The following is a 16,335-nucleotide window of genomic DNA, read 5'->3' as shown; positions in this document are numbered from 1 at the left end:
CTGTGGCACCTTTGACCTTCCTGTACACCTTCCAGAAACCTTTATCGCTGCAGATGCCCCAGGGAAAAGTAAATTGCAGCCACTGGAGCCTGAGAGTGAGTAGCCAGGTGTGTAGGAGCAACCTGCAGGGAGACAATGCTGAAGCCAGAGGAGAAAAGAGCTTGCAAGAGGAGGAACTAATCAGGCAGACAGAAGTGCAGGTCAGATCTGGCCACCTGACCCTCATATGTCAGTCGGGTCTGTCCTTGGCCTCCTTCTCACTCGACACACGCCCCTTCCCAATCCACTGTCTACACTGAGGCTCAGAGGGATCTCCTCCCTCCAATCTGCTGCCTAACAGCCCCTGACAGCTTCCTTCTATTTCCAGACTAGACACGGCAAGACCTTCTGGGATCCGCCCTCTGCCCACCTGTCAGATCCCGAAAGTGCTGGATGCATCTTCATGTCAGTTTACTGGGTTTGGCACACCCTGTACCTCCCACCCCTGTTCCTCACAAAATTTCACTCTTTGGATATTCAGCTGAATGCTTTCCTCCAGGTTTTAGGCAACTCCCCTCGCCCTCGCTGCCCACTCCCATAGCACTCGACACAACCTTTTCACCTAGGGCATCACGGTCATTCTTGCTGCTGTCCTCCCGCTAGACGGTGAGCAGCGCTGGCTCCTTCATTCTGTGGCACCCGATAAATATCCGTTCTGCAAAGTTATACTAACTTTCTCCTTTCCAAATGACCTTTCATGAATTCCTCCCCTATCCTCTTTAGTAAGAAAAATGACACTGTGCCAGGCTCCATTCTGAGCATTCTACAGATTAATTCATTTAATCCTACCACAAATCTATGACCATTATCCCCTTCTCCGTTGGTGGAACTGAGGTACAAAGAGGTTAAGTGACTAATCCAGGTAGTAAGTGGCAGAACCAGGGCTGGCTCTAGTCTGTGCTTTTAACTACTACTCTCAACTTCCTCTTCACAGCATGCTGAAGGAAAACAAACCAAAATTAATATCAGCCTAGGCAAAAATCATTTTGAAAAACAAACCCACAAACAAGCAAAAATCAGCCATGTAAAGACTCATGCCTTGTTTTTAGCTTAGTCATACCCCTGACTCCTGCAAGCAGGGCAGATAACGCTGCTGAGCTCCCCAGGTCCCTCGGCCCCTCCTCATGCCCCACCTCACCTTGTCCCCGATGCCCTCGCCCTCCTCGGCCAGGAGGTACACACTGCCACCATCGGCCAGCAGCAGGGCGGTGTCGGTGGTGGAGGAGGAGCGGGGTCGGCACTGGTGCTGGTGCAGGATCGCGGCCAGGCTGCTGTCCTGAGGTGCCTTGCGCAGCAGGTGGGGGCTGCCTCGCTGGGGCTCCAGGGAGCTGCTCTTGGTGCGCCGGCTGCTGCTCCCCCCGCTGGCCCCACTGCTGCTGTGCAGGCTGGCACCCCGCTTGATGGAGGGCCTGGAGCGGATCTGCTGCAGCACACGGTTGAAGGCAGTAGGCCTAGCGGGCAGGTCGTGCAGGGACATGGCATAGGAGACTCGGTGCATCTCCGGGGAGCGCTCCTTCTCATCTGGGGAGTCATGGTCAGACATGCCAAGCTGCTGCTGCTGCTGCTGGAAATCCTGAGATGCCTGGTGCTCCCTCTCCCTCGAACGGCGGCGGCTGTGGAACAGGTGCTTCAGGCCGTGGCCAAACATGGAGCCTTCTGAGAGCTGCTGGATTTTCTTAAGGGAGAAAGATGGAGAACTCTCATGAGTGGAAAGCTCTTGAACATCTAGTCAGCTGGGGGGTGAAGGTGAAGAGCCTATTCTTGGGAGAACAGCAGAGCTACTACAGCCATCTGAATCTGGAGCATCTCTAAGGATGATGCCTAAAAAGTCACCCTCATAAGAGAGGACAGAATCTGGGTGTGGTGGCATATGCCTGAAATCTGAGTACTTGGGAAGACATTAAGGCAGGAGGATCAAAAGTTCAAGTTCAGGCTGAGCAACTTAGCAACTCAGGGAGATCTGGTCTCAAAACAGAAGTAAAAAATGGGCAGGGGATGTAGCCCAGTATGAAGGTCCTGGGTTCAATCCCCAGCACCCTCTCAAAGGTGGCAGACCCACTCCTTCATTCCCAAAGAAATGTACCCCCAAATACAGGTTTTTTTAAAGAATGATGCTCTCAGGGCCAGTCTGGGGCTCAGTAGCACACATAAGTAACACTTGGTTTCCAAGGTTTGATCCTTCCAGATCAATGTCAGCATCCCCAGCGCCTCCCTCTTTCCATGTTAGATCCTCCTTCTAGCTGCACTGGCTCTTTCTGGTCACTAAGCACTCATTGCCAAACAGGTCTCACTGGGATATTCCTTGGAAACACCAGGGCCCCTTAATCGGGTTATACTCTTGGAGCAGGCACAGCTAACTGCCTGCCCTGCATCCATTTCCTTTTCTTTCTTCCCAACCAAACAACAGGTCCAAATCTTCCTTTCTAAAAAGTCTTACTCTGACAGACTCCCTTGCAGCTAGGAGTAGTCATCTGACACAATTTGGGGCAATGACATGCAGAGAGAAGGTTCTTGGGGCAGCTTTTGCTTTCCTGATAAAGGCAGTGACCCTTCCCACTTCTTCCCAGCTGAAATGTGAAGAGGTGCAGCAGCCACTTTGCCAACACACGGTGACGGTTAAGGATGGTTCCATACAAACAGTACAGCCCAAGAGACAGACCTGGGAACTTGACCGCCTGTAGAACCACCAAAGCAGTCATGAATGCCTATCCTGTGACCCTTGTTGCCTGAAATAAATAAACCAACCTTTGTCTATACAGCCCTAGTACGATTTTCTGTTCCTGGCCCTGTTGGCAATGAAATAAACTACTTTTTTATGAGCATCATCTTGTAGTCTGTAATTGGTCAGTAATCAATTCTTTAGCATCCACATCCGAACTGGTTATCCAAAAGAGGGTCTTTCCCCTGAGACTGAAACTTACAGAGCAGAAAACTTAGACCACACAGAAGCCAAGCGAAAACAATCTTAAATCTTCTGCAACCCTTGACCCTAATCTTATGTTACTTTATGCTTCAGTGCTAAGAGTTTGTGCAAACAACCACGTTATCTACACTTGTGGGAAAGTGCAGGGTTTTCACTTTTCTCCTCCTGGGTGAGCTTCTCCCACAACCCTCAAAGTAGGCCAGGCCCTAACACCACCCATTTAACAGGCCAAGAAACACCTCAACACCTCACCAGGAGCTGAGGGGCGGCGGCTCTGGAGGCTCATTTTCTCCTGCACAGATGATGTCTGATGTCTTCTGATTTCCTCAAATACCAACAAGAGCAACAACAGTATCATTCCCACTTAGACGAGGAAATTACTCCTTCTCAAGAGCTAGATTTGCCAGGTGTGGTGGCGCACGGCTGTAATCCCAGCACTCAGGAGGCTGAGACAGGAAATCACCAAGAGTTCGAGGCCAGCGTGAACTACATAACAAGGCACTGTCTCAAAAACAAAAACAAAATAAAACAAACAAAAGGAACTGGACTTGGGGCAGCCCTGGAGATGGACGGTCACACAGTGCCAGGTTCCCCCAAAGTCATTATCTCCTCTGGGCAAGCCAGAAACAGCACCCCGAGGCCCAGTGGACCATTCTGGGCAGACCCAAGATGTCCAAGGCAGAGAGGCGGTAGAGCGCATTCTGCCATGAGCTCAGCAAGGCCAGATCCTGAGGCCTCGAGCTCAGGGGCAGAGAGCACACTGCCCTCTTCCACAGGCCCAAGCTGATGCAAGACCTCCTCCCTCCAGGCACCCAGGCCAGGCCCAGCTGCTTCTGCCAAACGGTCACGTTACACATTATGCACCGTCTTTTCCAGTCTTCTCTCCCAGGTCCCTTCCCCTCTCTCCCCATCCCTAAACTGGCTTCTCCAGCACCAAGACCGCTCTTAGGCACTCAGGGAGACAGAGGTTCCCCTCGTGAGATGTCAGCAGAGGTCCTTCGGGCGTCTAGCATTTCCTCTCCCCAGCCCTGGGAACTGGGTGGAGGTGCTGGGGACCCCATCTGCCACATTCTCTTTGACCCTTGGCCAACTTATTTTAAAAATTAGACATGCTAGACACGGTGGTGCATGCCTGTAATCCCATCTGCTCAGGAGGCTGAAGCAGGAGGAGTGTAAGTTTGAGGCCAGCCTGGCAATTTAGTAAGAACCTGCCTCAACATTAAAAAAAGAAAAGAAAAGAAATGAAACCGGGGGCTGGGATGTAGTGTTCCCTGGATTCAATCTCTAGCACTGGAGAAAAACAGAGGATAATTTGTCAAATCGCTTTCCAATTTATACTGTCATTCTAACCTGGTACTACCCTAATCTCGGGAGCTGGGGATGTGCCAGGTCATGGGACTGCTGCCTCCCTTTTGCAGACGAAGAAACCAAGACACGGGATAGCTAAGGGTTTGTCCAAGTCACAAGGTGTGCTCCCCACATCTAGTCTAATTTACCTTTGCTGGCCCGCATACTGAGCACATGACTAAAGTGGACATGGTTTTTGCCTGTGTCCCAGAACAGTACCAAAGGCAGGTTCAAAACAAAACAAAACTGGGCCAGGGATTCGGGGATTTCGCTCAGTGGCTCCACTGCCTGCCCTGCAAGCTCAAGGACCTGAGTTCGATTCCTGGTACCATAAAAAAAAAATGCCTGGACCAGGGCAATTAGGTCCTTTGAGCTATAACTGTGGACCTGCTCAGGCCACCTGAGGGGACTTGGCCAAGACCCTTAGCCACAAGATCCTCATTTCTCATCTCCCCAGCTGTTCTGCAGGTGAAGGAAAGCCAGGAATGGCAGCCAAGCGACCACAGGACCTTTGCTCCAGCAGCACTGAGGACTCTGTTAAAGTTCACAGTAGACACAAGGGAAAAGAACAAAGAAGGAGTCAAAGAATGACATGGGGAGAAGGTTTTCTCCCCTCACATACAAGGTGCGAGGCAAGAACAGCAGCTGGGCTATTTCTGCATGTGGGTGTCAGGGAGGAGATGGTTAATAAGTTTGATATAACACAGTAAGTGTTTAAAAAAAAATTCAGCACATACACATAAGCAGCCCCGATTTTCAGAAGTGAGGAAAACCATGGTGATTAGCTGAGGGAACTTAGCCACCAACGCAACAGAAAGCACCACCTGCTCTGACTAACAGGTTCCAGCTACTAAATGTCACTTGCTTTTCCACATTGACTTTTGCTTTTCTCCAGCTGCCAAAACCTTTCTGGTGGCCAAACGAAGCCATGTATTGGTAAAAGAGGCCCGAGACGCTGCAGAGTTAGAGGTGGGACACAGAGTTCTGTCTTCCAAGGCAAAGGAGCAAGAGGGTCCCCGGAGCTGGCCAGAAAGGATGGTGCCCTGGATGAGGGGTGGACAGCAGGGAGACAGCCGAGTTTCACTGTACTTTGCCCTGGCTCGGTTCCCAGGGCTGGGGAGGACCCGCTCCTTGGGTGGCACTGTCCTTTCAGAACAGGGCCGCTGCATGGTTTCTGATTCTTCCAATGAACCCTGTGGTTTCAGAACAGTTAGGCTTCATCCGTTTTCCTCCCCGGGTGTGGGTCCCCCAGAGGGGAAGTGGCTCTAAATTCTGCCGACACAGCTTAATGAAGCCAAAAGGAAAAGGCCTCAGGCCACAGTGTCTTCCCTGCAATGTGGTTAAAAACAGCCCAAAGCAGCTTCCAATTCCTACAGGTCCCTGTGCTGGCAATAAGTCCCAGAAAAGGTGACAGGATCTTAGAAAATCACACTAACCTAGAGCTAATTATCCCACCTGGTGACCACATGGCCCTTCCTCCCAACATCCCCTCTGCCCACCAAAGGTTCAGCTGCGAAGGTTCAGTAGGGTGACTGGGTCACCCTGAGCATTTGCAAGCCTAGGTCGCCAACGTTCCCTCTATTTATAGGGTCTCTATGGAAACAGGGCCAGCATTAGAGAACTAATTGCTGTAAAAATCCCACAGAGTTCTACTGTCAGGATCCAGAGTGGATTGTGGAAGTCTCCAGTCGCCCTTGAGAAGCTCTGAGGGAGGTGTGGGAGAGAAGCCATTACCCCAGGTTTGGGGCCGGAGACTCCAATGATGGAGGAGTGGGAGCAGCTTGCCTGCATGCGTCAGGCCTGCTTGGGGTTTCTGTTGAGAACACTGTGGTGAAAGATGTTTGAAATAATTTTTCTTCCCCAGCATCACAGTTCTCACACACACACACACACACACACACACACACACACACACACACACAACCAGATCTCACCTCTAGGGCAAATGATTCCTCCATCCCAGTTGTATTTTAATTCCTTACTCTTTTATTGCTTAGAGAAGTCTGCCCCGGGCCAATGCAAGCCAGGAAAGGTCACCTTGTCCACAGGGTCTTTGGGCAGAACTCACAACAGCATGGGAGATTTTTATTAGTCAGTGCCACGCTGTGCCCTCTCTGCCTCCTCCATCTCCCCACTCCACAAAGCCTCCTCTGATCCACCAGTCTGCCGCGATCACACTCCACACTGAACTCATTAGCGCTCATTTTCTGCACCACTCATTCTGCAATTAATCGCTCACTGCCTTGTCTACATCTTTGCATCCTGAATATTATCCGGCAGAGATCTCAGTGCTAACATGGTGGTTGCTATTTAATTATCTGCCCCAAATCTATAAAGACAACTGCTTCTTCCCCAGACTTAACCTTTTCCTGAAATTTAAAATGTTCGAGCAAGCAGTTTTTTCTTGTGTCTAACCCGGATCCCCCTGCTGTAGCTTGAAGCCTTCTCTCAGTCTGTCTTAGCAACGGTCACCACTGAGCTGGCTGGAAGGAGACGAACATACACCGACAGGCCAGGATGTTTACTGTCCTCGAAAACGGTTCTGGGAGGCCTTAGCTGGGGGTTTGTGGCCTCACAGCCAGCCTTGTTTTCCGTGGTGGATATCACTCAGTCCACTTGGCTGATTTGAAAAGTCAAATATTATTTTTCTAACACGGTCACAAAACAGATCTGCTATCCCCTGACAGCTTTGTTCTAACTCCTTAACATGGAAAATGACTCCAGTGTTTGGCCGACAAAGGTGGACCCTGTCCAGCTGTGGCCTCATTTCTAAAATGTCCATGGGGGTTTCCAAGGGAGATGTCACATCTCAGGGACAGATGGAAACTGAGTTGAACTGAACCGGGAGCACTTCCTTTTAACCTCAGCCCCAAATTCTAGTTCTAGGGAATGTTTCAACTCCTGGATGGAGACACTCTTGTTAATGGGATTGGCAGCTAGCACACAACTAGATACACAAAAAGAAGCACATGTGTAAATACTGAGTTACAAGGAGGGCAGTTGGGAATGAATCCAGATGCCAACATGTGCCAGGAGAACAGAGAGCTTCATTGGCCACATGCTTTCCCAGAATCGCTTGCTCCCCCAGATCCCACACACAAGGCTGCTTGGAGCACTGCGGGTGGGGAGGGGGAGGGTCCTGGGCCTCGGGACCCCAAGCCCCTCAGTTGGGTGCCGGTAGGACGAAGCCCGAACTGCATGCTCCTCTCCACCAGGGCTGACAGAATAGGGCAGAGCCCCACTGAAGACTGGATGGGTGCCACTTCACTTCTGCAGTTAGAAAGCCCTTCTCTTATTTGGTAATTAAAGTTCTGCCCTTTCTTTAATCACTTGCTCTAAGCTGGGTGTGGTGGTACACACCTGTAATTGTAGCTCTTGGGAGACTGAGGCAGGCTGGTCAACAAGGTAAGGCCTTCATTTCAAAATTTTAAAAAATTGCTCTAAACCAGATTACCTATGTTTCTGATTCCATTACAAAATGCTCGAAGCACCCTTAAATCCAGGTGTCCTGCAGTGGTAGCTTTCTTGCAAGTATTTTATCCTGTCTGACCTGGGAGTTCACTGGAGGCAGTCAATGCCTACTGCTCACAACGTTCACTTTCCACTTCCTTGTTTTCAGGTCTACTGTAATCCACCTCCCCGGGTGAAATCCACCCCAGGGTCCAGCTGCCACCTGACTGCAGGGATCCTCAAGCCTAACGCACAGCACTCCTGAGGCACAAGGAGAGATTCTTGCAGCAAGGTCTTAGGCAGCCATGCTCCATCATCAGACCCTCCAGAGGCCCAGGGCACACATACCTGCATCCCACCCACACGCCCACTATGTAGCTTGTCTTCTCCCTCATTAAGAAAAAAAATGAGACAGTGAGACCCGCCACAAATTTTAATAAAACCCTGAGCCTCAAAAAAAAAGAAAAAAGTAAACAAGCCAGATATGTTGAGTTGGCCTCTGACTCATGATCTCCCTGCCTCAGCTTCCTGAGTGCTGGGATTACACAGGCGTGCACCACCATGCCTGGCTAACCCTATCTAAATTTTATTTTGAGAAAGGGTCTTGTTAAATTGGCCAGGCCAGTCTCCAACCTGTGATCTCCCCGCGTCAGCCTCTGGAGTAGCCTGGATCACACCCATCGGATGCTGTATTTCTAACAGGGTCTCTTTCTGCTGAGGTCCCGGAGGAGCTCCTCCCTACTGTCATCCTCACTGGAGCTGGAGAATGAGTCACCCAGCTGGAGGCCACCGGCGCACTCACACTTCTGGTAGGCCAGCAGTCTCTGTGGCCAGCTACCCAGCATCTCTTCCCAGTAAGCAGGGAATCTGGCAGCAAAGAACTAGGTAATGAGAAGAAATGAATCAAGACAAGAACCCAAGTGATTAAACAGGATTCCAAGCCACGAGTGGCCACCAAACTGTCCGACTCCTGGTACAGGACTGTCTGCTGAGATGTCCTCCTAAGAACACATGAATGCTCTGAGTTGTGGAAAAGGCTTCTGAAATATTTGCACACGCCTCCCCTGTGGGTCGATGCTCATTCTCAGGTTATTTTTCTATTACAGCTATGGTTTGAAGACTGCTGCTTAACCATTTTTCTTTCTTTTCACTGGTCGAATTTCCCCACAACATAATCACAGATCCCAGGCTACCACAGAAGGAAGTTACAGGGCTGGGGGTTAGCACAGCTGTGGTGCAGTGCTGCCTAGCATCCACAAGACCCTAGGTGCTATCCACAACACCGAAGAAGAAATTCATAGGCACAGTATGATCCTCCACGGTGCTGAAGGACTAGTAAGACCAGAGGAGCTCCCTAAACTGCTGGCCGTCACTATGTAAGTATTGCTTAGCTCTCTTTGGTAGGAACTAAAATTTTCTCCTCTTTCCCATGGAAGCACTTTAGACAGAGACTAACGTTTCTATCCCTCTCTTGAGATGACTTCCCTCAATGCACTTAATCCATCACAACGCCTGTCACTATCAAAAGAAAGCAGAAGTGGTTCTGATCTCCAAAGTTCAAAATGAAAAAGAAAAGGAAGCCAGAACTGCTGATCTGCCTCAGCCAAACACAGGTGTAGGGCAAGAAGTAGTCATAATTAACGGCCCCCCTTTTGGTACCACCATCAAAGCTAGAGCCAATTAACATCTAACCATTTCTAGAGCCGTTCCCAAGTCCAGAGCCAATGATGGAAATTTTCCATACCTGGAAAACTGTGTCAGTCTTGGAAAACAACTTTTCCAGCACTGGAAAACAAGTTTGGACACACTCCAACATTCCTATTCCCTTTATTCAGAAAAGTTGAGTGATTTGCCTGGGATCACAAAGTAAATCAAACTGCACTGGGCCCCATCCACATCTGCTTTGGAAGCACCCCAGCCAACATGTTGTGATCAAGCAGAGGTAAACAGGAAAAGGCTCTTCATGTCTCTCCTCCCTCCCACAAGCAGCAGCCTGGGTGCACAGTGCTGAGCTCTGCCTCTTGGGTACTGTTTTTTGAGGGGTGGGGGGTGTCTTTTTCTCATACCTGCTCTCAATTCTGGTTCAGGACAGTGCAGCACTAAATATCAAGTATAGAACTGTTGCTGTGTCTGCCCCTAACTAGAATGAGGGTGTCACCGAAAAGGAGAAAAAAATGACACAGAAGGGTGGGAACAGTGAGCTGCAGGCAGCCTTATCTGGAGAGACAAGGAGCAGCCAGCCCAACCTCACTCCGGAAGGTATGTGGGGAAATGGATGCAGCTGGCGTATCGAGGGAGTTTCCAAGGCTGCCTCTGCTGGACTCAGAGTGAGGGTCCCATCTTTCCAAGAATTAGGGTTTGCCGGCTGACTCCTCTGGGCCAGCCCAGAATGAGGCGGAAGTCTGCAGCAGAAGGCTTGCCTCCCCGCCAACAGCATTTAGGGAAACCCTTTCCCTTCACCATCTCCCTTAAGACAGGAAACACAGCTCCTGACCACCAGGGTAGACGAGATGGATGGACACCACGGAGTTCTTGGGCCTGATGCACAGCCCATCAACAAGAGCTCGCCTTAGACACACACGGGGCTAGCCCGAGCCTCTAAAAAGGGCAGATCTGAATAACTACCGCTCATTTTAAAAGTACACACGACAAAGAGCTAGTTGTCCCCTTTCCCAAGGAACACAGGAGCACAGACAGCGCACACACAGGTAAAAGCACACACTCACCTGCGCTCTGACTTCCTGACTCCCAGCCGCTGAGGACAAATGAGGAATGTCATTGGCTTACTCTGTGAGCTCCTTAGTGCCTGCTGCCATACGATACAGGCTTTATTTAACCTAATGGGAGTCCTTTCTGGTCCGCTAGCCCAGACCCTGCACCCTCTCCGGAGAAAATCCCCCTGAGGCGTCAACCTCCAAGACACCTAAGTTCTTTCCTTCAGCTGACATCTCGATCAGCCCTGTCAGGAGCTGGCTTGAGAAGCAGGAGTCTGCCGTCCCGGGGGAAGCTCCAGTGAAGGTGCATTATTTATCGAGGCTGCTGTTTTAATTGATACCGAGACACATTCAATACAGCTCACCAATCGTCTGGACAACCTCAGGCTGGAAAATAAACAGCTCCATGTGAACGGCTCCTTCGGATTCTGGTTCTAGCTGCTGGCTCAGGCTCAGCGTGTGTGCGACTTGTGTGTGCAACCGAGGCCCCCCACCAGCCCAAACACAGATCGGCCACCTGTCAGTTCTCCACCCTGGGGGTTGGTTCAGCAGACAGGGAGGGATCTCCAAGCACGAGCTTAAACTCGGGCTCCACCTAACGGCAAGAAACCCACACACCCCGCCCCGCCCCCCCCCCCCCCCCCCCCCCCCGCCTTTCATAGATGAACAAACTGAGCATCAACCAGGAAGGTGAACAAAAATCCCAATGGCAAGAGACTTATTGGCAAAAGAAACTAATGGTCACCTACTTGGCCTCCCACGCTGCAATTTTCTTCCCCTGCCATCCTACAGGAGGGAGAGTGATGTCAACTTTTTAGTTAGCATCTTGCATTTCTCCAGCCCTTTGTCTGAGAATAGCACTTCACACACGTTATTTCCAACAATCTCAGATGGGTGAGTCACTAGAACGTCTGGGGAATAATGGGAAACAAACAGAGGCCTGAAATGGAGCTGACAGACAGAGGCACAAATGGCACCTGATGTCGCCTCGAGGATTCTAGCCCCACATCCGTTATCCTCGCTGACCTTCGCCTGGCTTCCCCATCGCTGGGATCCAGTTAAAGCACTTCTGGGTGGGGTGGGGAAAGCTACGTGGCGGGCTGGGCTTGCCAGGGGAGGGTCTGCGCTCACCTTTAAATCAGGAGGCTTGCTTCGGGGACCCGGGTTGGGTGCCGCCCCGGCGCCCGCATCTGAACTTGGCCCGCCCGCGGAGTTAGCACCCGCGGCCTCCCCGGGCCGGAGGTCCGCGCCCGGCAGGTGGAAAGCTGCTTCTTCCAGCCCAGCTCCATCCTCCTCGCCCGGCTGCTGCTGCTGCTGCAGCTCATCCGATTTGCACCTCTTCATCGTGTGTGTGGGTCTGCAAGGGGACTCTGTCCTTCCAGGGCGCCGTCTTGGGGGAGACCGCACCCCCTTACACTCAGAAACGAGGCCTGAGGTCTAAATTATTATGGAAAGGAGCCAGCAGATCACAATTGCTTGTATTAAAAAATATGTATTTTAGAGGAGGAGGAGGATGGGGAATCTTGGAATAGTTGATTCCGACCTGGGGAGCGAAGGCAGGTCACTGTCGAGGCTGGGCGGCAGGAGTCCTTGGGCAGTCATTGTGGGGGAGGGGGAAGGTAGCCCCCAGCCCTAAACTTTGTGCTTCAAGGCATGGGCAGGGCACAGGGGAGCCGAGCGCACCGCGCGTCCCTCCCTGCCGGCCCGGCCGCTGGGCGAGGCGGGGCGCGGGGCAGCCAGCCGGGCAGGACCTCGCCGGCCGCAGCCCCCGGCCCTGCCACCGGCCCCCGCCCGCATGGGCCGGCCGCGGAGCCCGCAGCGTGCCCGGCCTCCTCTCGCTCGCGGTGCTGCCTGCTGCAAAGCGGCGACCGCGGCCGGAGCCCGCCGCGAGCGCGCAACCTACCCCGCCCACTACGGGGAAGGCGGGGCCAGGAGGGAGTGACAGGGCAACTCGCCAATGAGAACGCCTGAGGGGGTGAAGGGGCGGTGGCCACCGGTTGGTTGCACCGTGCACCCCCCCGTCCACCCCGCGCCCCCCACCGGGAGCGATCGGGAAGGCCAAGTGCGCTGCTTTACAGCCTTGCGAAGGGCAGGGCCTGGGGCTGCGGGCTGAGGCCGACCGGGTGTGGGCGGCTGCCTGAGGGACCCTGCCAGGGAAGGCTGTCCTGGGATCCCCTCCCTCGCTGTATTTGGCAGGGAGGGGCACAATAGGGATGTTTACGATCACTGCCTTTTCTTTTTGTCCTAACTTTGCACGATATATTATGTTCATCCCACCAAAGAGAAAGGCACCGTCTCCTTTAGGATGCATGGTCTGAATCACAACCCTATGCCCCTTTTAAATATGCAGCTTTTAAACAAGAATGGATATAAATGGCAAGAGGTTGATACACATAGAAGAGTAGACAAGGAATGCTACCTGTTTTTCCATCTGCCTCAACCAAGCTCCCCTGAGAACAGTGGAGGCAGAAGGGAGCTGGAGTAATGATAACTCTATCTGCAAACTGCACACCTCCTGTGGTTACAATGGGCCACGCTTATCCAGCCACCAGTGGTCCTCAAGGTGTGGTCCTTGGACCTAGGGCAACAGCATCTCCCAGGAACTTGAGAGAAGTGCAGATTCTTAGCTGGGGCGTGGGGGCTTCGAGTTTGTGATCCCAGCACTTGGAGGCTGAGGCAGGAGGATTACTGAGAGTTGTAGCCCAGCCTGGGCTACATAGGTAGTGAGAACTTGTCTCCAAGAAAGAAAAAAAAGACAAATTTTTGGACACCAACAAACCTACCTGAATCAGTAGTTCGGAAATGTTTGGAGGAGGGGTCCGGGTGATTCTGATACACTCTAACGTCTGAGAAACACTGGCCTAGCCTGTGGTGAGGGCGGCTCTCAGTCTGAGTCACTGCGATGATCGCTGAAGGGTTTTGCAGCTTACCAAGCTTCTTCACACCCCTGGGGCCATTTGGGTGCCACTAGACTGTAAGTTTCCTGCCTCTGTTCTATCTTCTCATTCCAACCACTCGATTTAATGTGTATCCTAGAAGACACCAAGTTGTTAAGAATTTACTCCCAACAGGCAGCTACTTTCTAAATTCCTAAACTGAAACAGCTAAACTAAGCAGCTCCATTTTTAGCAGATAGAAATTTCGGATGGGCTGGGAACTTAGAGCCACCCCCCACTTCCACTACACAGTGTCAGGCACCATGTGGAAACACGAAGCAATCAGCCCTCCGCATTTGCAATGACGGGGAATGGCAGAATGCCAGTGTGCGTCGTGGGCGCGACTAGACAGAGCTGTGGGGAAGATCCCCCCCCCCCCAGGTGTAAGAGGTGGCCCGGCAGATCCTGGGGAAGTCTTGGGTGGCAACTGGTGGTGACCAAATAGTGACTAGACAGTGACACGTGTTTGTGACCTGATTTTCAGCTGAAGAAAAGTGGAGGGATTCTCCATGAACCTCCAAGGAAACAGAGAGCATTAATTTTAAATCATATCTCTTTTATTTTTCCCCAATACTAAGGATTGGATGCAAGATCTTTGCAAAGAGCTGTATCCCTAGCCCTTTTTATTTTATTTTGAGATAAGATCTTTCTAAGTTGTCTACTCTAGGCTTGAACTTGGGATCCTCCTGCCTCAGTCTCTCAGAGTTCTGGGATTACACGTGCACACCACTGTGCCTGCTCTCATTTCTATACTAGATTCAAGTTGATCTTAACTTAGATTTATATATTATTGCACACTTACAATATGACAGCAGGGTTTCCTGTTGTGCCCATGTTTAACAAGGTGTGATGTAGGTCAACAGAAAGTCTTTGGTCTGTTTTACAAAATCAGCTTTTTTCTTCTTTTTTTGGTACTGGGGATTGAACCCAGCACCTCAGGTATGCTAATCATGTGCTCTACCACTGAGCTATCCTCCCAGTCCTGAACGCTGTGTCCCAGTTTTCCAGTTATGTGCAGTGGCAATAATCCCAGAACCTGCCTATCAGGTAAAGCATTTACACACTGCCTGGCACAGAGTAAGGTCCATAGCAGTTATCCCAGATATCCAGTTTCAAAAGGGTTGCACATTTCACTCCAATGGGGCTTCAGACATATCCCACCCATTTCTGAATTCACTGAGTCACAACTATAAAACAAACAAGCAGATGCCAGAGAAGTTTGGACAGGTAGTTTGCGTAGACTCCTGAGTAACCTACAATTGCTGATTCGAAACCAGCCGCAAATTTTCATTAGCCGTAGTACTAAACTATTGTGCACTTTGTAGGACTTAGAAGTATTCTGGCTGATTGAAATTTTCTTCAAAAGACCGGATCATTCTACTGGTCTATGTTCCTTAGGGAAAATACAACTATGAATTATGTCTTGATACTCATAACAAGACAAATATTTGCAGATTTACAATGCAAGTGGTTATATTTGGTATGTAGGAGTAGCATTTTCCCTTGTGTTTTGGCACATCTAGTTAATTATAAGCAAAGAGCATGGTGAAGTGGGAAGAATACGGTCTTGGTGTCAGAAAATTCATCTAAGAATTCTGGTTGTTACTCCTTGTGATTTCTTGGGCAACCAAATGGCTTAGCCTCTCCTACCCTCAGTCTGTTCATCTATAAATAGGGCTAATAAAACCTATCTCCTTCCATAGTTACTGTGAAGATTAAGCTAGATAATGCATGTGAAAATACTTGACACATGATAAGTGCTCAGAAAACCTATGAAACAAAATAACTTGTCCACACCCGCTGTATATCATAGGAGAAAGGCAAAATTAGCCCACTAAATACTTTTCATGAACAGAAACCTGGGCTGACGTAATGAAGAGGCTCACCCTTGGCCGTATTGAATTTGCTTAACCATTAATTGTATAAACGAAGGAGGATGAAGAACAGATTTATGGAATCCAGCATCCTTGCCACACCCAGTTCATGTAGTTTGATAAACTGTTGACTCATTATAGAGAATAAAATGCCAACATCAACAGGTAAGTATAGAGTGGAGTTATTCTTCTCTTTATAGAAACAATTAGGTCTGAGAAATAAATGTCTTATCTTTTTGCTAATAATAGAGGTTCTAGATTACCCAAGAAAATTTTGTTTTCTACCCTAAAGGAATATTTAAAAACAGTTAAACATCAAATGTAGTTGTCTGAGAGCTATTTTAAAATTTAACATTCTGAGCAGAGTGTTTAGAAGGTAAACATACTCTATAGAGGGGCTAGGTATAATTTGAATCACCATTTTTATACCAATTATCGTTAGAAATATCTCTTTGTGAATGTAATTTTCTTCCTTTTCTGTGGAAGGATAACACTTCCACACTCAATGTTGTCCTTAAAAGAAATTGAGTTTCATTGGATATGGAGGTGTAAACTGTACAAATAATCAACAAAGAGATTGGTTAGACTGTTGATGATGTCACAATCCTACCACCTAAGTATAAGGTTTTTATTGGCTATTGTAAGAGGCAGGGAGGACTAGGAAGGCTCAGTATCCCTTCAGATTTGGGGAAAGCTCTGAGCCTAAACTGAATTTTATCTTTTTTATCCTTTTTTCCTTAAAGCATACTCAGAAGCATTTTATGTGCTATTATTTTTTCCCACATTATTCCATATGTTATTGCTTAGTCACGTTCTGTATATATAAGTAAACATTTTAAATAGCTGCTTAATATATCAAATGAACATTTCAGGGTTTATTTAACCACTTCCCATTTTATTCTTAGGCACTAAAATTGTCTCAATTTTTAGCCTTTAGAAATAAAGCTCCAATTACTATATTCATGCAGAAATTGTATGTATTATTTCCTCCATAGCATAGAATCTCAGATGCTTAGATGGCAATGTTTCAATGAAGTAAGCAAACTCTGACT

General features: G+C 49.6%; 1 protein-coding gene across 5 annotated transcripts in view; it reads right to left on the bottom strand.

The window, feature by feature from the left end:
- The window catches only part of Tmcc2 (transmembrane and coiled-coil domain family 2), a 37,852-nt gene extending 24,390 nt beyond the window's left edge, over positions 1-13,462 (bottom strand). Inside the window, exons 1-3 of one of the 5 annotated variants that reach the window (XM_021242375.2) lie at positions 13,257-13,462; positions 11,223-11,384; positions 1,178-1,714 (exon numbers count right to left, since the gene is read on the bottom strand). In XM_021242375.2, the coding sequence (XP_021098034.2) occupies positions 1,178-1,714; positions 11,223-11,258 (573 nt within the window). In that variant the 5' untranslated portion in view covers positions 11,259-11,384; positions 13,257-13,462. Of the gene's footprint in view, positions 1-1,177; positions 1,715-10,485; positions 11,029-11,222; positions 11,385-11,604; positions 12,332-13,256 lie in introns of those variants that run through there. The other 4 variants (XM_004862112.4, XM_004862111.4, XM_004862114.3 and 1 more) reach the window with 4 other exon arrangements.
- Between the last annotated feature and the right edge of the window lie 2,873 nt (positions 13,463-16,335).

The sequence above is a fragment of the Heterocephalus glaber genome, unplaced genomic scaffold, assembly GCF_053883595.1.
Source record: "Heterocephalus glaber isolate CG9 unplaced genomic scaffold, H.glaber_assembly_v1.0 deba00001600, whole genome shotgun sequence".
Classification (NCBI taxonomy): Eukaryota; Metazoa; Chordata; class Mammalia; order Rodentia; family Bathyergidae; genus Heterocephalus; species Heterocephalus glaber.
The sequence above is the reverse complement of the archived record's forward strand: the minus strand, read 5'-3'. Positions and strand labels throughout refer to the sequence as shown.